General features: G+C 52.4%; 1 protein-coding gene across 1 annotated transcript in view; it reads left to right on the forward strand.

Moving 5' to 3' along the window:
- Nucleotides 1-18735, forward strand: part of TG (thyroglobulin) — a 247711-nt gene that overhangs the window by 21140 nt on the left and 207836 nt on the right. The window contains exons 11-18 of the mRNA XM_055313866.1: nt 3037-3276; nt 6732-6869; nt 7240-7317; nt 7853-7965; nt 10310-10412; nt 11419-11619; nt 16086-16298; nt 17818-17972. Coding sequence (XP_055169841.1) covers nt 3037-3276; nt 6732-6869; nt 7240-7317; nt 7853-7965; nt 10310-10412; nt 11419-11619; nt 16086-16298; nt 17818-17972 — 1241 coding nt within the window. The remainder of the gene's footprint in view (nt 1-3036; nt 3277-6731; nt 6870-7239; nt 7318-7852; nt 7966-10309; nt 10413-11418; nt 11620-16085; nt 16299-17817; nt 17973-18735) is intronic.

An 18735-nucleotide genomic window follows, 5' to 3' on the forward strand; every position in this document is an offset into this window, starting at 1 on the left:
GGCAGCTTGAATGAATAATGAGACAGATTCAACACTTATTATCACATGAGAATCTCGCTAAATAGCCGTTGCTAATATTATGGTTAATATTACAGCTGTTCAAGTCCAAAGGAATCTCTCAATCCATTCTTTGCAATGTTCAACACTGTCCACACCTTTCCAGATAACGTTAACATTAATCAGATGATTTTGACATTCTCCAAATTTTAGGCTTCAGCAGCGAGTGAAATTTTAGAATGTTGGATCATAGGAACATGTGTTGAAAACAATAATACCCTGGGCATATCCAACGCCTGGAGACTCCTGCTTCCCCAAGCTAGGATTCTCCATTGAAGTGCCAAGTCCCAGTAACAGGCTGACCCTCCAAGTGAACACATGGACATCGGCATGCCTGTTGTCTAAAAAGCCGCATTCATTTTTTTGATTCTCTATACCAATGGTCAGGTCTCCTACAAGAGGACATTCCTATAATTCCAGATGCTTTAAGACTGAATCTAGTCCTCTGTGCATCCAATTTTTGAGGCCCAGATTGCTGAGAACAAAAGTACCTTGTAACTTTAGTATCTAGGTTTGCTCGCCCTGGCCTGAGTGCCGGGCAAAGCATTTGAACTAGGCTTAAAGTCTGCTGGCCTTTCCCGTGGGGAATACCAAGAGGCATGGAGAGTAAACCACCCGGGGGCACATGACAATCCGCTGGGAAGCAAGTATTAGAGTTTCCACCTGTAGGCAGTGTTTTATCTTTTCCTTCTAAAGGTCTGGTTTTGATTTTGCAATTACATATTTTTAACAGCTAGGACAGCTGAACAAACTGTACCTAGTATATTATTATAGTCATGCTTGTATTCACTTTCCACATAAGAAATAGGCATATTTGGGGGGCATACACTCAAACTCTCTTATTGATGGGGCATGTTATTCAAAGGGTTTGATGACCAGGGGTTAGGAGCTTTGGCACCCCAGGTGTGGTTCAGCAATATTAGCATCATTTCAGGAAGTTGTTAGAAATTTGGAATCTTGGACCCAACCTGCTGAATTGACACCTGTATCTCTTCAAGCTCCCCAGGAGACTCTGGTGCTCCCTAAGGCTTGAGAAGGACTGGCCTGGAGGACACAGTGCTAGTTCTACTAGGGACTTCAGCCCTGTTTCTACCACCTACTACTTTGTGGCCAGAGTCACCATATCGGTTTAATCAGTAAGGCCTGCGTTAGGTTGAATAACTCCCTCAAAGTTTATTGTGACCCTTGTAAAAGGTAATTGATGTGAAGTGCCAGGTCTGGTGCATAGAATGTCTTTCCTAAATGGCTGTATAATACAAATGACAATAAATAATGAAGTGACCGGTAATTTCCTATCTGTAAACAGGGCAGGGGGCTCCTGCCTCAGGGGGCATGAGGTCAGCTCCTGTCCATATCATAATCTCCAGTCTGTTTGAAACCCAGCTTTCTTTATTTAATATGCAACTATGGTGTGCTGTATGATGGGAAGATAGTCCTAAGAAGGGTATGGGCTCTGCTCTAGAGGGGCTCAGAGACCAGTAGGGGTACCTGACACGTCATCATCTAAATAATAAATAGAAATGCTAGGACTATGAACACAGGTCTCCACTGGAGACCAATGGAGGATATGCCCAGAGATTGGGGCTACTCACTGGTTGGGGAGTTGGATAAAGATTAGCATGGCATCAGCTTCTGGATTGTGAAGTATGTTTGCCCAGTCAAACATGGACAGCAGGCCCTTCCTCATAGAGGAAATAGTATGTGCCAAGTCGGGGTAGCTGAAAAAGGGTCTGCTGTGTTGGGAATGGTCAAGGTCTTTCCCATTCCATTCATGAGAAAGGTCAGTGTGGTAGGAAGGAGGGTTTGGGGAGGGAGTGATGGAAGAAGAAGGTAAAGGTAAATTTGGACCAGATTTTCAGAGGTCTTACCTGTTAAAAAAAAAATCTTCAATGTCCAATTACAGAATTTTCATTCTACTCTGGAAGAAATGGATAGCAAGCATAGATTTCTAAATAGGGGTTTTTGCTTCAGGGAATCCCAATCCTTGGCATTGGTATAATAGATCATTTGATCAAGAACATCCACAGAAAGTAGTAATGTCTTCAAACTCCAGAAGTCGGGGGTTTCTGCTGATTCCGTGCTGTCAAAAGAACTCATTGAACACATTCACTGTTGAATTCACAAAGTGATTGGTCGTGAATAAATATGGCAAGTATGACTTTTGTTAACAGTGACATTTTCAAAGACAACATGTGCCAGACACTGTGCCAAGTTCTTCAGCTGCAACACCTCATAGAATAATTATAAAAACCTTATGGAGAAGATGCTCCAGTCATCCCCATTTCACAGATCATAAGACTGAAGCTCAGAAGAGTTAAGCACATTATCCAAAATTACACAGCTAATTAGTGATCAAGTTGATATTTAAATCCATGTTCTTAGACCCATGCTCCCTTCTCTTTGCAAGAATAATTCTCTAACTTACAGTGCTTCCCTTCAACTTTTGATATCCATCCATCCATCTGCTTATCCACTCCCCCATTCATCTAGCCATCCATCCATCCTTCCATCCATTCATCCATCCATCCATCCTTCCATTGAAGGCAGCTGGTCAGGATCTCTAATTCTAGAGTCATACTGACTAGACTAGAATTTTGAATCAACTACTTGCTAGCTAGGACTTTAGCTACCTGACTTTAAGTTATATAACTTCTCCATACCTCAGTTTCTCATCTGTAACACACAGATAAGAATACTCTCTTATTGGGCTATTGCATAGATTAAATTAGATTATTTGTATAATGTGCTTGGGATAATGTTTGGTGTGGCACAGACATAGCTTTTGCTCATCTCCTTACATAGCAGGTCCTCTGTAAATGTCGAATGAGTGAAATTGTAGAGATGAGACAGAAGGAACATTCCAGGCTGTAAAAAGAGCTGGGTGAAGGAAACAGCTGTGGCAAACACGTGTGCATGCACATATGTGCATACCCTTCAGAGGGGGCGAAGTGTCCAGCCGTGTTGTCTTTATTCCCCTAGGTCCTGGTTCTTGTGAGGAGGTGAAGCTTCGTGTCCTGCAGTTCCTTAAGGAAACAGAAGAGATCGTCCTGGCTTCCAACAGTTCTTGGTTCCCTCTGGGAGAGAGTTTCCTAGCGGCCAAAGGAATCTGGCTGACGGATGAGGAGCTCTCCCTTCCTCCACTCTCTCCATCCCGGGAGACTTTCTCAGAGAAATTTCTGAGTGGAGGCGATTATGCCCTTCGTTTGGCAGCTCAGTCTAGTGAGTGTCACGCACATCTGGTTTCTTGTTCCATCTCGTTGGGGAAGCAAGGGCTGGAGTTCAGTTGTTCTACAGTCCTCCTCAGGACTTTGAGGCCTTGGTTTCCCAGGTTGGTGGGTCCCTGGGGAAGAAAAGACAAGGTGGTTTTGGGTGCCAGTCGAAGATGGCACCTCTCCAGTATATTCCCAAGTCCACCAGGACAGCTGCTGGGGGGCAGGTCCTTCGTATTGCAGATGGTGCCCGCAGCCCACCATGCAGCCAGACATTCTCGCTAGAATGTGAGGGGACCCAGCCCGAAATGCTCATGGCCCGTTCTGAAGCTTCCCCCTACTTCCACTGGGGAAAAAGTAGAGGAACCTTTATTACAGAGAAACTACTGGGTTTCGGGCCCCTTCCACACGCGGTCTCCTCTAAACGTGACAGTAACCCCAGAGAGCGTGGTAAGCCACCTGCAAGAGCATCGTGCTCAGAGAGCCGACAGTGCTCTAGCCCATGATAGCAGCTCAACGTTACTTGAAACCCGCCCCTGGCCAGGCGCTGACGGTGCTCAGGGGATGACCAGGCCTTGGCATTTCCTGCTCCATTTCTTCCATGAGAGCAGTGCCACACTCACCATCTGTGATTCTTTTCAGACACAGAGACTGGGGTTCAGTCACATGCACAAGGTAACCCAGTTAAGAGCTAGCAGAGCCTGGATGGTTGGGGCCCTGGGCCTCTGATCCCTGGTGCCCAGAGCCTGGGGCTGTCTCATCTCAGAGCCCCCACTCTTCCTCCACCACCCATGGCCTCTGTGGCAGGAAGGTCTGATGTCTCTCCCAGGTCTCACACTGACACCACACCAACTGGGCAGCGATGTCCTCTACTGCGAGCATCCTGAGTTCCCCAATTCCCTGTCTGATGATCTCAGCAGATCCCTTGTCTGGGGTTCCTTGGGCTTAGGTCACACAACAGTAAAGCGGTGCCCCCTCTGATGACATCTGTGCCAATATGAGAGCCCTCTACTCCTGCAGGCCAGGGCCTCCCTGCTTTTCCCCCCAGGGATGTCTGCTGCTGCCATCTGGGGAGGGAAACTCAGGGGTTTTTGCTCTGTGAACCCCAGTGAGAATCTCCCAAGTGCCATCTTTGTTTTTTGTGTCTCTGCATGCGGTTGCCTCTTTTGGAACATGAGGCACCATGTCTTGCTCATCTTTATATCCCATGGGGCCCAGCACCATGCCTGACAGCACGGTGAATGGAGCCTGGTGAATGTGGCTAAGCCACGCTTCTTGTTTCTTCTGTCCCCACTTCCTTTCTCTTCCCACCCCTCCCCTCCCCTATGCCCATACACTTTTTGTCTCTGTTCCTCAGAGACTCAGGGATTTCTGCTTTTTTTTTTTAAGATTTATTTATTTATGAGAGACAGAGAGAGAGAGAGAGAGGCAGAGACAGGCAGAGGGAGGAGCAGGCTCCTCACAGGGAGCCTCATGTAGGACTCAATCCTAGATCCTAGGATCACACCCTGAGCCAGAAGCAGACGCTCAACCGCTGAGCCACCCAGGTGTCCCCCGCCTCCCACCTTTTTTAAAAAGAAGATTTCTGCTTTTGACAAGAAACCAGTTATATTCCAATTTTGTTATCCCTGGGCAAGCTTGGATATCATCAGAGGGACACATGGGACTGATGTTCCTGCAGTTGTGAGCACTGGTTAGGGAGGAGATTTTAGAAGAAGGGGAGAAGCCCTTGTCGGTGCCGTAGAGATGGAGTCTTTGAACAGCATGATGGCATTTTTCTTCAGAAATCAAGTTGAGGAAGTTCACCTCCGCCTAGCAGTGCACTCTGATTTTGCATGTCTGAGGCGGTAGTGAAAAGAGGAAGGGTCCACAGAGAAGGACCAGGGGAGCTCACTTCTCTGGAATCCTTCGGGATGAGAGGCATCTCTAATCTTGCAGAGGAGAGGAAGCTCTTTGTGTGTAGACCTCCAGGTCCTGCAGAGTCTGGGGACTGAGAGCCCAGGACTAAAAGATATGAAGGATCATAGGGTGTCTTTGGCCAACAACACATGGTAGCAGTGTCCTCGGACCTAAGGAGGGTGAGGGAGGGGCGTGGGAGTCCTTTTACACAGCTCTGCTTGGCATGAGCCTGGAGCTCAAGCTCTTTTGATATAAATGTGACAGTTACCCTGTTGGGGAAGTATTCAAGCCATTTTATCGATGGGGAAACTAAGGCCCACTTGCTCATAAACACTAAGATCACTCATGACAACCAAGAGGTGCCATGTCAGGATTCAGGCAGAGGCTCGTCAGCCTCATGAGTTGTGTCCCGCCCACCAGGCCACTTTCTGGGTCCTGGTCTCCTCGAGGGGTTCTGACCATGGGCTGCTGGTGTCTCCCCTTGGGAGCCATGAGCCCATTTCTCAGAAGGCAAGTCGGGAAGATGTGCTCCAATGTGAGGCCGGCCATGGCTCACTGGGCTGCACCGAAGTGACCCTGTGGCTGCAACCCCCTCCCTCTCCACCTACCCTGAGTACCAGCAGGAGTGAGGGGAGGTTGAGAAGGCACGACTTGAGAAAGGGTCTAGGGGACAGTTCTTGGCTACTTAGGAGGAAGATGGTGCCGGGGACAAATCAGCTTAGGGCGGGGAGCTGTGAGCCCCAGTAACAGGTACGATATCTAGAATATCAATAGTGGGGAGTGCGGCGGGGGGAAGCCAGGCAGGGCAGGGGACTCTGAGCACTGAGGATGGTGCCATCTGGTGGCAGGGGGACCTCCTGGGAGTCACTTAGCCTGCCCCACTTCCCCCCATGAGCCTGGGAAAAGCTATGCCCCACACCTGCACCTCAGTTTACCACTTGTCGAGTGGGATGAGAGCACCTCTCATAGAGGGTTGCTGTGAGGATTCAGTTAGCTAAAACATATTTAGATTGTGCTCGGCATGTATGTAGTGAATGTTAAATAAATGCCATCTGTGATCACCACCATCTCACGGGCCTGAGGACACGTCGCTGACCTAATCGGCTCCATATGAAAGCGATTTGCAAGATGTCAGCAGTGACTCCTTTGAACTGTGGCCTATATTTTTTGTTTTTAAAGGACAATCTGATGTGGGACGCCTGGGTGGCTCAGTGGTTGAGCATGTGCCTTTGGCTCAGGGCATGATCCCAGGGTCCTGGGATCGAGTCTCCCATCGGGCTCCCTGCATGGAGCCTGCTTCTCCCTCTGCCCGTGTCTCTGCCTCTCTCTGTGTGTCTCTCATGAATAAATACATAAAATCTTAAAAAAAAATTACAATCTGGTGAGTGCCTTTCCACTGTTAAGGACTCTGTCCTATTTTGGTGACAATATTTGTCACATCAAAAAGAAGGCCCCCTTATGTCAGCAAAAAGCCATGAGTGGTCGTTGTCAGCGACAAAGCCCACACGGCCGAGGCCCTTCCAGGTTGGGGGTTCACATTTCCGCTCCCCTCTCTCCCACCTCCAGCCCTTGACTTCTATCAGAGACGCGGCTTTCTCCTGGGGGATTCCACGCGGACATCTGCCCTCCTGCGGCCTGTCCCCTATGTGCCCCAGTGCGATGTGTGGGGAGGCTGGGAGCCTGTGCAGTGCCATGCCAGGACAGGTGAGCGGGGATGGGCACCCGGGGGGAGAGCGTGGAGTGACACCTCCCTTTTCATTTGGAGCAGAGGACTCTGCACTGGGACCAGTGAGCTGGACTCTAGGCCCCTCTTTGGCGTCTGGTGGCAAATCCCTTAGTGGACTTTGGTTTTCCCATCTGCATGATGGGAGTTGGGACCTACCAGCCTGAAGGTCAAGTGGGTCACTGCTGGATGGATCGGGGTGTGTGACTGTGGACAGTGGTGGGCAGGGGGGAATGGAAGGGGGCTTGCTGGCACTGCTATTAATGCATAGAAGGAAAATTGTGGGTGAGACACCTGGGGGCACGTACCTCAGTGCACTTCCTGAACTTCTGACCCCTGGCTCTGTCCTAGGGTACTGCTGGTGTGTGGATGGCAAGGGAGAGTACGTCCCTGCCTCGCTGACTGCCCGCTCCCCACGCATCCTGCAGTGTAAGTGAGGCCGGAGGAGCAATCCTGCAGAGCCAGGTGGTGGGCACTCTAGGCCGGCGGTGACAGCTGTTACCCAACCTAGGGATGCTCGTGGGTCAGCTCCCGAGTGCCCTTAGACTAGCCCCCGAGGACAGCCAGGCCACATTTTCCCATATCCCCAAGCTGGGAAGACTCTCATGGTCTTGGCTCTGCCTGGTCTGTGCACCCAGCTTCCTGGGTGGAGAGACTCCCTGATGATGAAGAGCCCGGAGTCCCCTTCCCACCTGCCCCCAGGGCACTTTCGTCCACTTCTGCAGGCTGCCAGTCTGACAACCGTCCCACAAGTGCCCTAGAGGCCAGCCTCTCTCCTGGGGCTCAAAACCATGTCCTCAGTGGTCCACTTCACATCTCAAGGATGACCCTGCCCCACAAGGGTCTCTGTCCCTGAACCATGGCCTGCTTCTCCGCCAAGGTTCCAGCACTCCATCTACGCCGGTGCAGGTGCAGGGCCTGGCCCGCACGGCCAGTCAGTTCAGAGCTTCTCTCTCTCTCTCAGGCCCCACTGCCTGTGAGAAATCTCGAGCCAGTGGGCTGCTTTCCAGCTGGAAACAGGCTGGATCCCAGGGAAACCCGTCTCCAAAAGACCTGTTCATCCCAACCTGCTTAGAGGTAAGGCTCTGAAGGTTTGAGATGATGGGAGTCAGAGCTTTCTCCCACACATCGAGGATGAGTTTTCTCGTTTTCAGTAGACTTGTTTCAGTTAAAAACTCACAGGTAGTTCTAGGCCTGGGCTTTTGTCTTCACCCTGCGGCCCCTGGCTGTGTGACCTGGGGCAATTTACCTACCTTCTCTGTGCCCCACTTTGCTTTATTTTGTCCTAAGACTGGGGCGTGTTTTTATCCTGCCTACTGCTAGGATTGCTTTGGGGGCCTCAAGGAAATACCTCCCATGAAAACTGTCTGCAAAGCAATCTGCATTTTTCTAGTTGTTGCTGTGCTTTAGCTGTGCCCATCGTATCTGTTTCTTCATATAAATGGAAGATATTATAATATTGCCCTTCTCAGTTGGCTGGATGAGCACAGGAACTGATGTGAAGCTCCCAGAGAAAAAGGATTCTTGCTGGAGTCTTAACCACTTCCTTGCCGGATGATGGCAGCCACTACTCAGTCCCCCAGGGGGTTTCTGGAAGCCAGATAAAATCAGCCTTGTAGAAGTTCCTCAGACTACAAGTCAATGAGCAGAAGTTTCCTTATTATTATTTTTTATTGTTGTTGCTGTTTGGCATGTGGACACGGATCCCAGTGGCTACTGAGCTTCATAGAGAAATTGGCTTATTTAGCTTTTCATCTTGGGTAACAACCTCCTCCTGCTGGAATTTCTATTCTGCTCCAATCCTGGGTACCAGGGTCAGCCCATGGGGAAGGAGAGGTAGCAACCACAGCTTCTGACAGAGAGAGAAGCGATTCGGAGCAGGCTCTGATTGGGTGGTTTCTCACCCTGCCTCCTGTGGAGGCCCCAGGGGCTGGGGAACAGGACCCACACCTTCTACTGATCCAACTGGATGGCTGTGCCTTTGACCCAAGTCCCTAGGAAAAGTTAGTGACTGGAACGTTCTCAATGTTAAGCCTTTATTCTGTAAAATTTTCTTCATCCTTTGCTTGGGTTTGAATCTTGCTTACAAGCTATTCAACAACCACAGGCACCTCTCTCTGGGCCTCTCTCTGTAGAATGGGGGACAGTAGGGTCCCCACCTCCTAGGGACTGAGTGACACTCTGGGCATGGGGGTGATTGGCACAGAGCGGCCCCATGGTTATGTTCTCTGTGAATATCAGGTGTTATTACTGTCATTTCTTGCCCATGGACAAGGAACAGCAGAGAATGAAATGAAAAGTGGCCAGGGATGCCCGGGTGGGTCAGTGGCTGAGTGTCTGCCTTCAGCTCAGGGCGTGATCCCTGGAGTCCTGGGATCAGGGCCCACATTGGCCCTTGGCAGGGAGCCTGCTTCTCCCTCTGCCTGTGTCTCTGCCTCTCTGTGTCTCTCATGAATGAATAAAGAAAAATCTTAAAAAAAAAAAAAGTGGCCAGCAGAAGCTCAGGGAAGCATTCAGGGACAGCCAGGAAGCTGGTAGGCAGCTGGTTTTCTGCAGCACACCTGCTGGTTCTTACGGTTTTGTTTTCCAGATGTGGGAGAAATGACATTTCTCTACCATCAAGAGCTCCTAGGAGTGTGTGCAAGCATCAATCTAGTCCTATCTCCTCTCTATTTTTTTTTAAGATTTTATTTATTTACTCACGAGAGACACAGAGAGAGAGGCAGAGACACAGGCAGAGGGAGAAGCAGGCTCCATGCAGGGAGTCCGATGCGGGACTCGATCCGGGGACTCCAGGATCACAACCTGAGCCAAAGGCAGATGTTTAACTGCTGAGCCACCCAGGTGTCCCATCTTCCTTTTATTTTTAGTTGAGAAACTGAGTCTCAGTGAATAGAAGGGCCTTGCACAGTGCTCCTCAGCTGGTCCCAGGACAGCTTGGGAGAGGAAGACCCAACCAGATATGATCTGGGCCTTCCCCTGATTTCTTTATTCTCTGTTACATTTGTTCCAGACCCCCTCTCTTCTCGAGGTGCTTGTGGAAAATCATCTCTGGAACAGGGGGGACCTTGGTTCAGGATGGTGGCTGGGCTCTGGGGCCGGATGGGTTTAGTCCCAGCCCGGCTCTGCTTTTCTGCCTATGGGATGTTGCTCTGACACGACCCCTCTCTGACGCTCAGTTTCCCGCACCCTGAAAGGAGATAACTGTGGGCCTGGCCTCATGGGGTCGTGGTAACCACCAGTTCAAAGAAGGGATGTCAAGGGTCTGGAGCAGGATCGCGTCTTCCCCACTTGACCTCTCTCTTTCTGGAGAAACCATCACCAGTGGTTTCGAAAGGGACTTTCTGGATGTCTGTTCACTGACCTGCATGGGCTGCAAGAGCATCTTCCCTGGGGTGACGTGGCCTTGGCTTTGTCTCAGACAGGAGAGTTTGCCCGGCGGCAGGAGTCAGAGGGGGGCACCTGGTGTGTGGACCCAGCCTCGGGGAAGGGCAGGCCCCTTGGCACGGACAGCAGCACCCCGTGTGAGTACCTGCCTCCCCCTCCCCCTGCCCCAACACCTGCCGTGAGCACCGGCTCCAGGTCCCAGCTCCGCGGCTCCCCAGGCAGTGGGGGCCTCTATCCTGACCGTGCAAGAGGGGCCGTGTTCCCTCACCCCGGGGGTTCTCGAGAGAAACACACGTGGCAGGGGGTGGGCCGTGCTCTGTAGCCAAGAAGCCTGGACCAGCCTGGTGCTGGGACTTTCTCGGGGCGCTAGCTGTGCCGCCTGGTCCCTGGCTTCCAGCCTGGCCCTGCCCTCTGGTTTCCATGGTGATGTCCAGAGGATGTCCCTAAAGTGCAAATGTGCTGATGTCCCTCCTCTGCATCCCTGGGATCCTTAGGGACAAGCTGCTCCCCGTGGCTTGTCGGCCCCTGGGTTTCTGGCTCCTGCACCTTCCTTGGCTTCTCTTCTTGCTCCCATCTCTCACTCTTGGGACCCGGGTGTTATAAACTATAGTCAGACTTTTCAAGAAGGGGGACACTTTCCCCCCACAACCCCCTGAGCTCAGCCACCTGCACTACGTGTCCACCCCCCTCCCCTGCCTCCGACCTAATTCCTACTCAGACCACACATCAGGTCTTCCAGGACGTCTTCGTGGCCTCCCTTCCAGAGCGAGTGCAGTGCTTTTCTGCGAGCTTGCAGACTACCCTGCATAGCGTCTGTGGTCCCCTTCTCACGCTCAGCTATAATTCCATCGTATACTGTTAAATCTCCTTAAAGTCTAAGTTCCTTGAGAGCAGTATATGCATGCGTGTGTGTGTGTGTGTGTGTGTGTGTGTGTGCGCGTGTGTGTGAAGGGGGTGTGGGGATCTGACCAAGGCCCCGTCTTGGCCCTGTCCTAGTCCAACACCTCACCCAGGGGGGAGACAGCCCCAGAGCCTGGAAGGCCCTGCAGGTGGTGGCAGCAGGTGGTGCTGGGTGGCAGTTGGGAGTGGTGGGTGGTGGCAGGTATGTGGGCCAAGGCCCATTTATCTTGTCTTTGTGTCCAGGCCCAAGCCTCTGTGAAGAGCTCTCAAGTGGGACCCTCTCCAGGAGAGCCAGCTCAGGCTATAGCCCAGCCTGCAGGGCAGAGGACGGAGGATTTTCCCCCGTGCAGTGTGACCCGGCCCAGGGCAGCTGCTGGTGTGTCCTGGACAGCGGAGAGGAGGTGCCTGGGACCCACGTGGCCGGGAGCCAGCTGGCCTGTGAGAGTAAGTTGTGACCCCTGGAGGGGCTCCCTGGGCTGGTGGCGGGGGTGACGCTCATCACTTCCTTTGCTCAGGCTGAGGAGGATTCCCAAGGCACCAGAAGAGTGGTGGCGGGAGGGGACACAGGGAGGGGCTGGCGGGATGTGGTTGCTGTTGGTTCTCATGATACCAAAACCTGTGTCTACTTCCTAAAAGTGCTCAGCCCTGGAGCTGAAGTCAAGGGAGGGTCTGTGCAGGGATCTCCGGAGCTGACACCTCAGAAGCTCGGGTGCTGGCCTGCTGGGGGCTCTGGGTCTTGGCTCCCCATCCTCTAGTGGGGAAAGGCCTGATGGCAGGCTCTCTGTGGGTCCATCCCAGCTGGGAGGCTTCAGAAATTAGTGGAGGCGTTCATTTGTTTTTACTTTTAGTTCAAAACATTCTTTTGGTATCAAATATTGAAATATATATCATATAACTATATATTAGAATATTAAAACACACGATTACAGATCAAAATATATTACCTGATTCTCAGTTTCTTACCTTTTATTTCTCCTATATACTCAAGCCGCAGGACTTTATAGCCGCCTTAAAATTTATATGTGAACAAGTAGCTTAGACTCGGTGAATTCCATTTCAGGATAGTAAAAGGAGATGCTACAAAAATATTTATTGCAAATTCGGGCATTGCATCTGGTAGGAATGAGAAATACTGTGCTGTGATTCTGATTTTAGTGCAGTTGCCTTTCCTTCGCTGTCCTTATTGGTTGATTGCTTTATTTTAAAATTTCGTAGTCTGTCAGCAACATTCTGGAACTGCGGAGATGTTTCGTTAGGTATATATATATATATATATATATAAATATATATATATATTTATATATATATATATAGTGGGTTATATGTGTCAAAAGTATTCCTGTGGATTTATATATAAATATATATACATATATATGTATATATATATGTTTATGTATATAAATTTTAAAGATTTTATTTATTTATTCATGAGAGACACACAGAAAGAGGCAGAGACACAGGCAGAGGGAAAAGGAGGCTCCTCGCAGGGAACCCAATGTGGGACTCGACCCCAGGACCCCGGATCATGGTCTGAACCAAAGGGAGATGCTCAACCACAGAGCCACACAGATGTCCCCTCTATTTATGTTGGTAAAGAAATGGGGGGAATCCCTGGGTGGCACAGCGGTTTGGCACCTGCCTTTGGCCCAGGGTGCGATCCTGGAGACACGGGATCGAGTCCCACGTCGGGCTCCTGGTGCATGGAGCCTGCTTCTCCCTCTGCCTGTGTCGCTGCCTCTTTCTCTAGCTCTCTCTCTGTGTGACTATCGTAAGTAAATAAAAATTAAAAAAAAAAAAAAAAGAAATGGGGAGCCCGTGAAAGAAGAGTGGGAAGGAAGAGCTGCCCCCTGTCTTTGTGGGCCTCCTTCCCTTTCGTGTCTTCCCCTTCCTGTGGTGTGCCCACGCCTTTCCCCACACGCCTTTCCTCCCAGGTCCCAGTGTGTCCCTCTGCCCAGAGCCTGGACAAGGCAGGACCCCATCAGACTCATCGCTGTGGCCCTCAGCACCTGTCACCGTGCACGGGTTGTAGGAGGTGCTCTGTGGGTCTTTATGGGCAGGACGCCTTGCCCTGTGCTTCCCACAGAGGTGCAGTGTAGCCTTAGTCGGGGTGGAAGCAGTCGGCATCCAGACTGCTTGGACGGATCCATCCATCCACATCTGAGAGTGGCCCTCAGTGTCTGGGACCGAGGAAATAGACCAATGGGTCCTCTTCAGGAGCAGGTCTGGGAGCACAGCTCTTGTAAGGTTTGGGGAAGACCTTATGCAACGTGGCCCTGCAGGATTCCATGACCGCAAATTGTGCGTGCAGAGATTTACCTGCTAGGAGGTGCTTTTCACATCACTCATTTCAGCTTTGCCTCCCAACGGTGTAGATAAATAGAACAGTCCCGTCTCCTTGTATTATGGAGGACACTTGTGACCATGCCCAAAGTTACACAGCTAGCAAGCTGGACAGTCAGCATCAAGAAGGGCGGATCTGCAGAGCATGGAGGAGGAAACTCGGGTGTGGGGGCCAAGCTGACCTGAATGTTCGTCAATGCTTCCACCCCCTCGCTGGGTGACCTTGGGCTGGTCCCTTAACCTCTCTGGCCTCAGTTTCCCAGTCTGTGCAGTGGACAGGGAGCCCTGTAGCAATTTCTCAAGTCATTGTCTGGATTCATTCAGATAGTCTCTGTCAACTTCTCAGCCTGGTGGTTTGGAGCACAGCCTCGGGGGACTAGGACTCAGACCCCTAGGACTCAGGGCAGAAGGATTACCCTCCCCGCGCTCACCTGTGGCCTCACCTGTGAGGTGACAGTGGCAACAATCCCGCCTCACAAAGTTGCTTTGAAGGTGAAATCAGTTCAGGGGAGGCCCTCACGGCAGCTCCAGCACACAGTGACCGAGCTGAGTGTCCCTGGGCAGGTCACTTAGCTCCTCTGAGATGACTCCTGCCGGAGCCAGAATAGAGCCGGGCCCTTGGAGATGTCGGTGGGCCATTGTAACACCAGTGTGGAGGTCTCCGAAGGGGATATGCTGGTGCCTGGGGAGCACAGAGGAAGGGACAGTGGAGGGGGGTTCCCATCTCTGAGCAGCACCCAGGAAGGGGAAGCGCGGCCCTTGCCTGCCGGGGTGGCAGTGAGATTCAGAGGACCTGTGCCCGAGGGCTGGCTCTGTCCCTCCAAACCCTCAAAACTCAGTTTCTTCATCTGTAAAGGGGGGATGATAATACCAGGGCTGCCTACTTCACGGGCTTGTCTTGGTGCAACGAAATATTGACCATGACGGAGTCTTCTCATGACCTCGGAAATTCCTGGCGACTCTCAGACAGGATGGCTGTGGGAGGCTTACCCTTGTGGCGCACCAAATGCTCTTTCTTTGTTCTGAAAGGGTTCATTCACACCCTAAAATTTCCAGTGCAGGCACTAATGTAGTCTTCTTGGGGTTATTAATAATAATAACAACCTACAGTAACGGCCACTTATTACATGCCGGTGGCTCTTCTGAGCTCTTCACATGCCTTAATTCATTTTGATTCACACCGTCCTAGGAGGTGGGCATCATTGCTGCCCTCGTCATTTTATGGGTGAGGAAACTGAGTCACAGAGGAGTTAATTAACATGCTGTAGGATCCTCAGGTGGGAAATGATTGAGCCAGGATTCAAAGCCTGGCAGGCTGGCCCTGGAGCCCACAGGCTGACTCTGGCCGTGCCCACAGACACCCGGCACTTGGTGAGAGCCAACTCCATAAGCCCACTGCTGATCACTGCAAAGCCTCGGCCCAAGCCCCATGTTAGTATTAAAAGAAGGCCAGGCCGTACCCTGGAGGTCGGAATGGGTTGCTCTCCATCTCTGAGGCCCCACGCCCCCTCGAATCACATCGCAGATGTCAAAACCAGACAAGCACTGGCAGCAGGGCTGTGCCCGAGAGTGACCGAACTAACCCCCTGCTCAAGTATGACAGTGTCCCACCGAGTGTGTCCTTTCATTTACTTGTTCGCCCACTTATTTAACACGTATTCCCAGAGCTTGTGTTCTGGGAGAACAGAGGAGAGCTCCCCTTTCCTGCCATGGCTCCGCACGCTGGGGAGAGCAGTGTGCGGACAGTGAGTCTTGGATGGTAGACAGCAGGAGGCCTGAGAGCTTGCTACGCCCACCTGCGAGGGCCACGGAAGGTGGTAGAAAGCAGGAGATGCTGAGCTGATGATGGAGGGTGAGTACAGGAGCCCTGTAGGCAGCTGGGCAGGGAGCCCGATGCGGGACTCGATCCCAGGAGGGAAGGGCTCGGGGTGTGCAGGCCGGCTGTGTTCGGGGCTCGACAGTCCTGTGGAGGCAGAGGGGCTGGAGGGGATGAGACCGGAGGGGGACGGTGAGCCAGTGGGTCCTCAGGGCAATTGAGAGCCATGTCCAGCTTCCCCGAGGCTTCTCTGCCGACAGCGGGGCCTGCGTTGGCTGTAGGAGCAGAAAGGCGGCTGTGGAAGCTTCTGTAGGTAGCAGTTTGGGAACAGGTGGCTGACGCCCAAATGAAGGGGGTGCCCTGGGGATGGAAAGTCAGGAAGGTCATCAGCAGGCCTTGCTGGCTCTGGGCAGAGGGCATGGGACCGTCTGGGAGACTGCCATGTGTCAGGCTCGGGATGCCACACGTTGAGCTGGGGACACTGAGGCGGGAGCAGACCCGGCTGCAGGCGAGGAGGTCTGGCGCGCTGGCTTTGAGGTGGAGAAGGCCAGTTGGCAACTGGACTTGCAGGTGGGAAGGAGCTCAGAGGCTCCACGCAGGAGACGGAGATCTGCGAGTGGTTCCTGCTCAGGAGTCTGTTAAAGCAGAGCAGATGGCGTCGCCCAAGAAGAAGGAGGGGAGGGAGGGGGCAGGCAGGGGGGGCGTCAGAGCCCCCTTGTGTGGGTGGTGCCCACGGTGCCCTCTTTCCTTCTAGGCCCCCAGTGCCCACTGCCGTTCAACACGTCGGATGTGGCCGATGGAGTGATCGTGTGTGAGCGAGCCTCGGGCCCGGGAGGGGCCCCCGTCCAGCGGTGCCAGCTGCTGTGTCGCCGGGGCTACCGGAGTGCATTCCTGCCAGGGCCGCTGGTGTGTAGCCTCGAGGAGGGTCGCTGGCTGTCACAGCCGCCGCAGCCCCAGGCCTGCCAGCGTGAGTGTCCCCCCAGCACCCTGCTTTCTCCCGGGGCTCGGGGCCGAGCACCTGCATCTTCCCCGCCCGAGGGTAGCATTCCCGTGGTAAGCCAGGTGGCCTCAGGAGCAGGAGAGAGGCCCCAGGGAAGCACGTTCTTCTAGAAGGAGCAGATGTGCTTCAGAGACTCCTCGGGCTAAGCTTTATTTGGGGCTTCTCTGGAGCAATCTGCTCCTTGGGAGAACCGGTCCTCATGTTGGGCTCTCCTGGGATAGCTTGGCTCCAGGAGCATATTCAGGAGGTAGGTGTTCCGATGGGCATATTGGTCACTGTGGTGTTGACATGCTCGGAGCTGTTTGCCTGGCCTCTGGGAGTGGCGCCGACTCACCAGCCTCTCCCCCGGGTCCATCTGGGGCTCCAGGCTAGTGGTTGGCAGTGCTGGGGCCTGGACTCTGCTCCTGGGATCATCAGTTCTGGTGGCTGTGGGTCTGGGCTATCTGAATATCGGCCGAGTTCCTCTCCTACTCTCCCACTGTGCCTGTTTGCATGCCCACACAGCTGTGAGGCAACTTCGAGCTCTGACTGCAGCTGCCTTGGCTGAGGCTGGCCATGGTTACTCACAGCCTGGCAGGGCAGGGGCGGACGCTGGGACTCAGCACTGGGTCCTCCCAGGGCCCTGGGAGGGGTATCTGAGAGAGAGACCCAGATCCTGGGACTGTCACAAGGCTCTGGGTGCCTGTCAAAAGACAGTATTTATGGCAAAGCTTTCTGGGATAGAAAATGGTATTCAGAGAGCCACCTGGGTGGCTCAATTATTTAAGCATCTCACTCTTGATTTTGGGTCAGGTCATGATCTCAGGGTGGTGGGATCGAGCCCTGCATTGGGCTCTATACTGGGCATAGAGCCTACTTAGGATTCTCTCTCTCCCTTTGTCTCATCCCCCACCCCCGCCCTAAAAAATGTAATCCAGAGAAAGGTCAATGTGATTTGAACAAATAAGTGGTCTGTCCACCTGTCTGTGATGAAGTGGCCTAAGCTGAGACTAAGACCAGGCTTGTCAAGACTAGATCTAGAGCAGGACACTTGGGAGAAGAAGGATATGGGTCTTGAGCTCTTAAAGTTGTGTGCAGGGCCGCTGTGTATGACTGTGTAGGCTGTGCACTGAGCAACCTTAGAGTATGTCTTTCGTATAGTCTGTGGTGTCCCCACTTCACTGGCGAAATCATAGTGGCCCTGTGTGAAAGTGAGAGAAGATGGAAGATTTTCCAAGAAGAAGGTCCAGGACTCCCAAAATGTAGAGCAGCCTGGTTTAGAGGCTGAGGCAGGACTGAGCTTGCCGAGAGGGTGCTAAGTACTTTCAGAGACAAGCTGTCCTGCCAGGAAGTGTTCAGACTCCGAGCACGACGGTGTGGACGGTACTGCTCGTGTGGTCTAAGCTACATGAAGGAGGATTCTTTGTGCAGAAGATAAACCAAAGGAACAAAAAAAATCCCATGGGTCTGTTGCCTGCGTCTGCTAACCTCTGGCACTCTCCTGCAGGACCCCACCTGTGGCAGACCTTCCAGACCCAAGGGCAGTTCCAGCTCCGGCTCCCGCCAGGCAAGATGTGCAGTGCCGACTACGCGGGCTTGCTGCCGGCCTTCCAGGTCTTTCTAGCAGACGAGCTCGAGGCTCGTGGTTTTTGTCAGATCCAGGTATGTGGCTGACCTTCTGCATGAGTGGGGCGCTTGGGCTGGGCTCAGGGCTCAAATAGACCTAGGGTTCAGCTCTCACTCGTTTTACCCATAGGCAAACGAGAAAGTACTTTGGCCAAGGCTGGTCGCGTAGTGGCGGGGGTGGAATCCATACTCATCCCTGGCCATCCTTTCTACGTAGACATGTTAAACCAAACATGCGCTGAGCACCCATGATGTGCCAGGCACAGTGCGCTGTTGGCGTGGAGTAGCGATCTTCATGGGGATCCTATTGTTACTCCCGTTTCATGGATGAGGTGGGTGAAGCCCAGAGCGTGAACATGACTGTCCAGATCACATAGCTGGGAATTGTAGAGCTCAGCAGATGACTCGAGGACAGAGCTGGGCACGCCTGTGTAGTATGACCACCACCTTCAGAGGAAGAGCCCGGGAACAGGGTGTAGGAAGACTGAAAGGCCAGCATGTACTCCCTGAACCACTGTGCCAGATGTGTCTTTAACAAACCCGCTAGAAGGCCTTATGGATCCTCCCTGGAAGGAAGATAGCGTGTGCCAGCAGACAGGCCTAGTACTGTGAATAATGAATTTCAGAGTTTTTTCCTATAGAGTGGGTAAAGGCTCCTGTGATTCCAAGTCACAAGTATTCAGGGGAGGAGTCTTTAGAAGTCCCTCAATTAGGGGCACCTGGGTGGCTCAGTTGGTTAAGCATCCAACTCTTGATTTTGGCTCAGGTCATAACCTCAGGGTCCAGAGCTCAAACCCTG

The sequence above is a fragment of the Nyctereutes procyonoides genome, unplaced genomic scaffold, assembly GCF_905146905.1.
Source record: "Nyctereutes procyonoides isolate TBG_1078 unplaced genomic scaffold, NYPRO_anot_genome, whole genome shotgun sequence".
In the NCBI taxonomy this organism is placed as follows: Eukaryota; Metazoa; Chordata; class Mammalia; order Carnivora; family Canidae; genus Nyctereutes; species Nyctereutes procyonoides.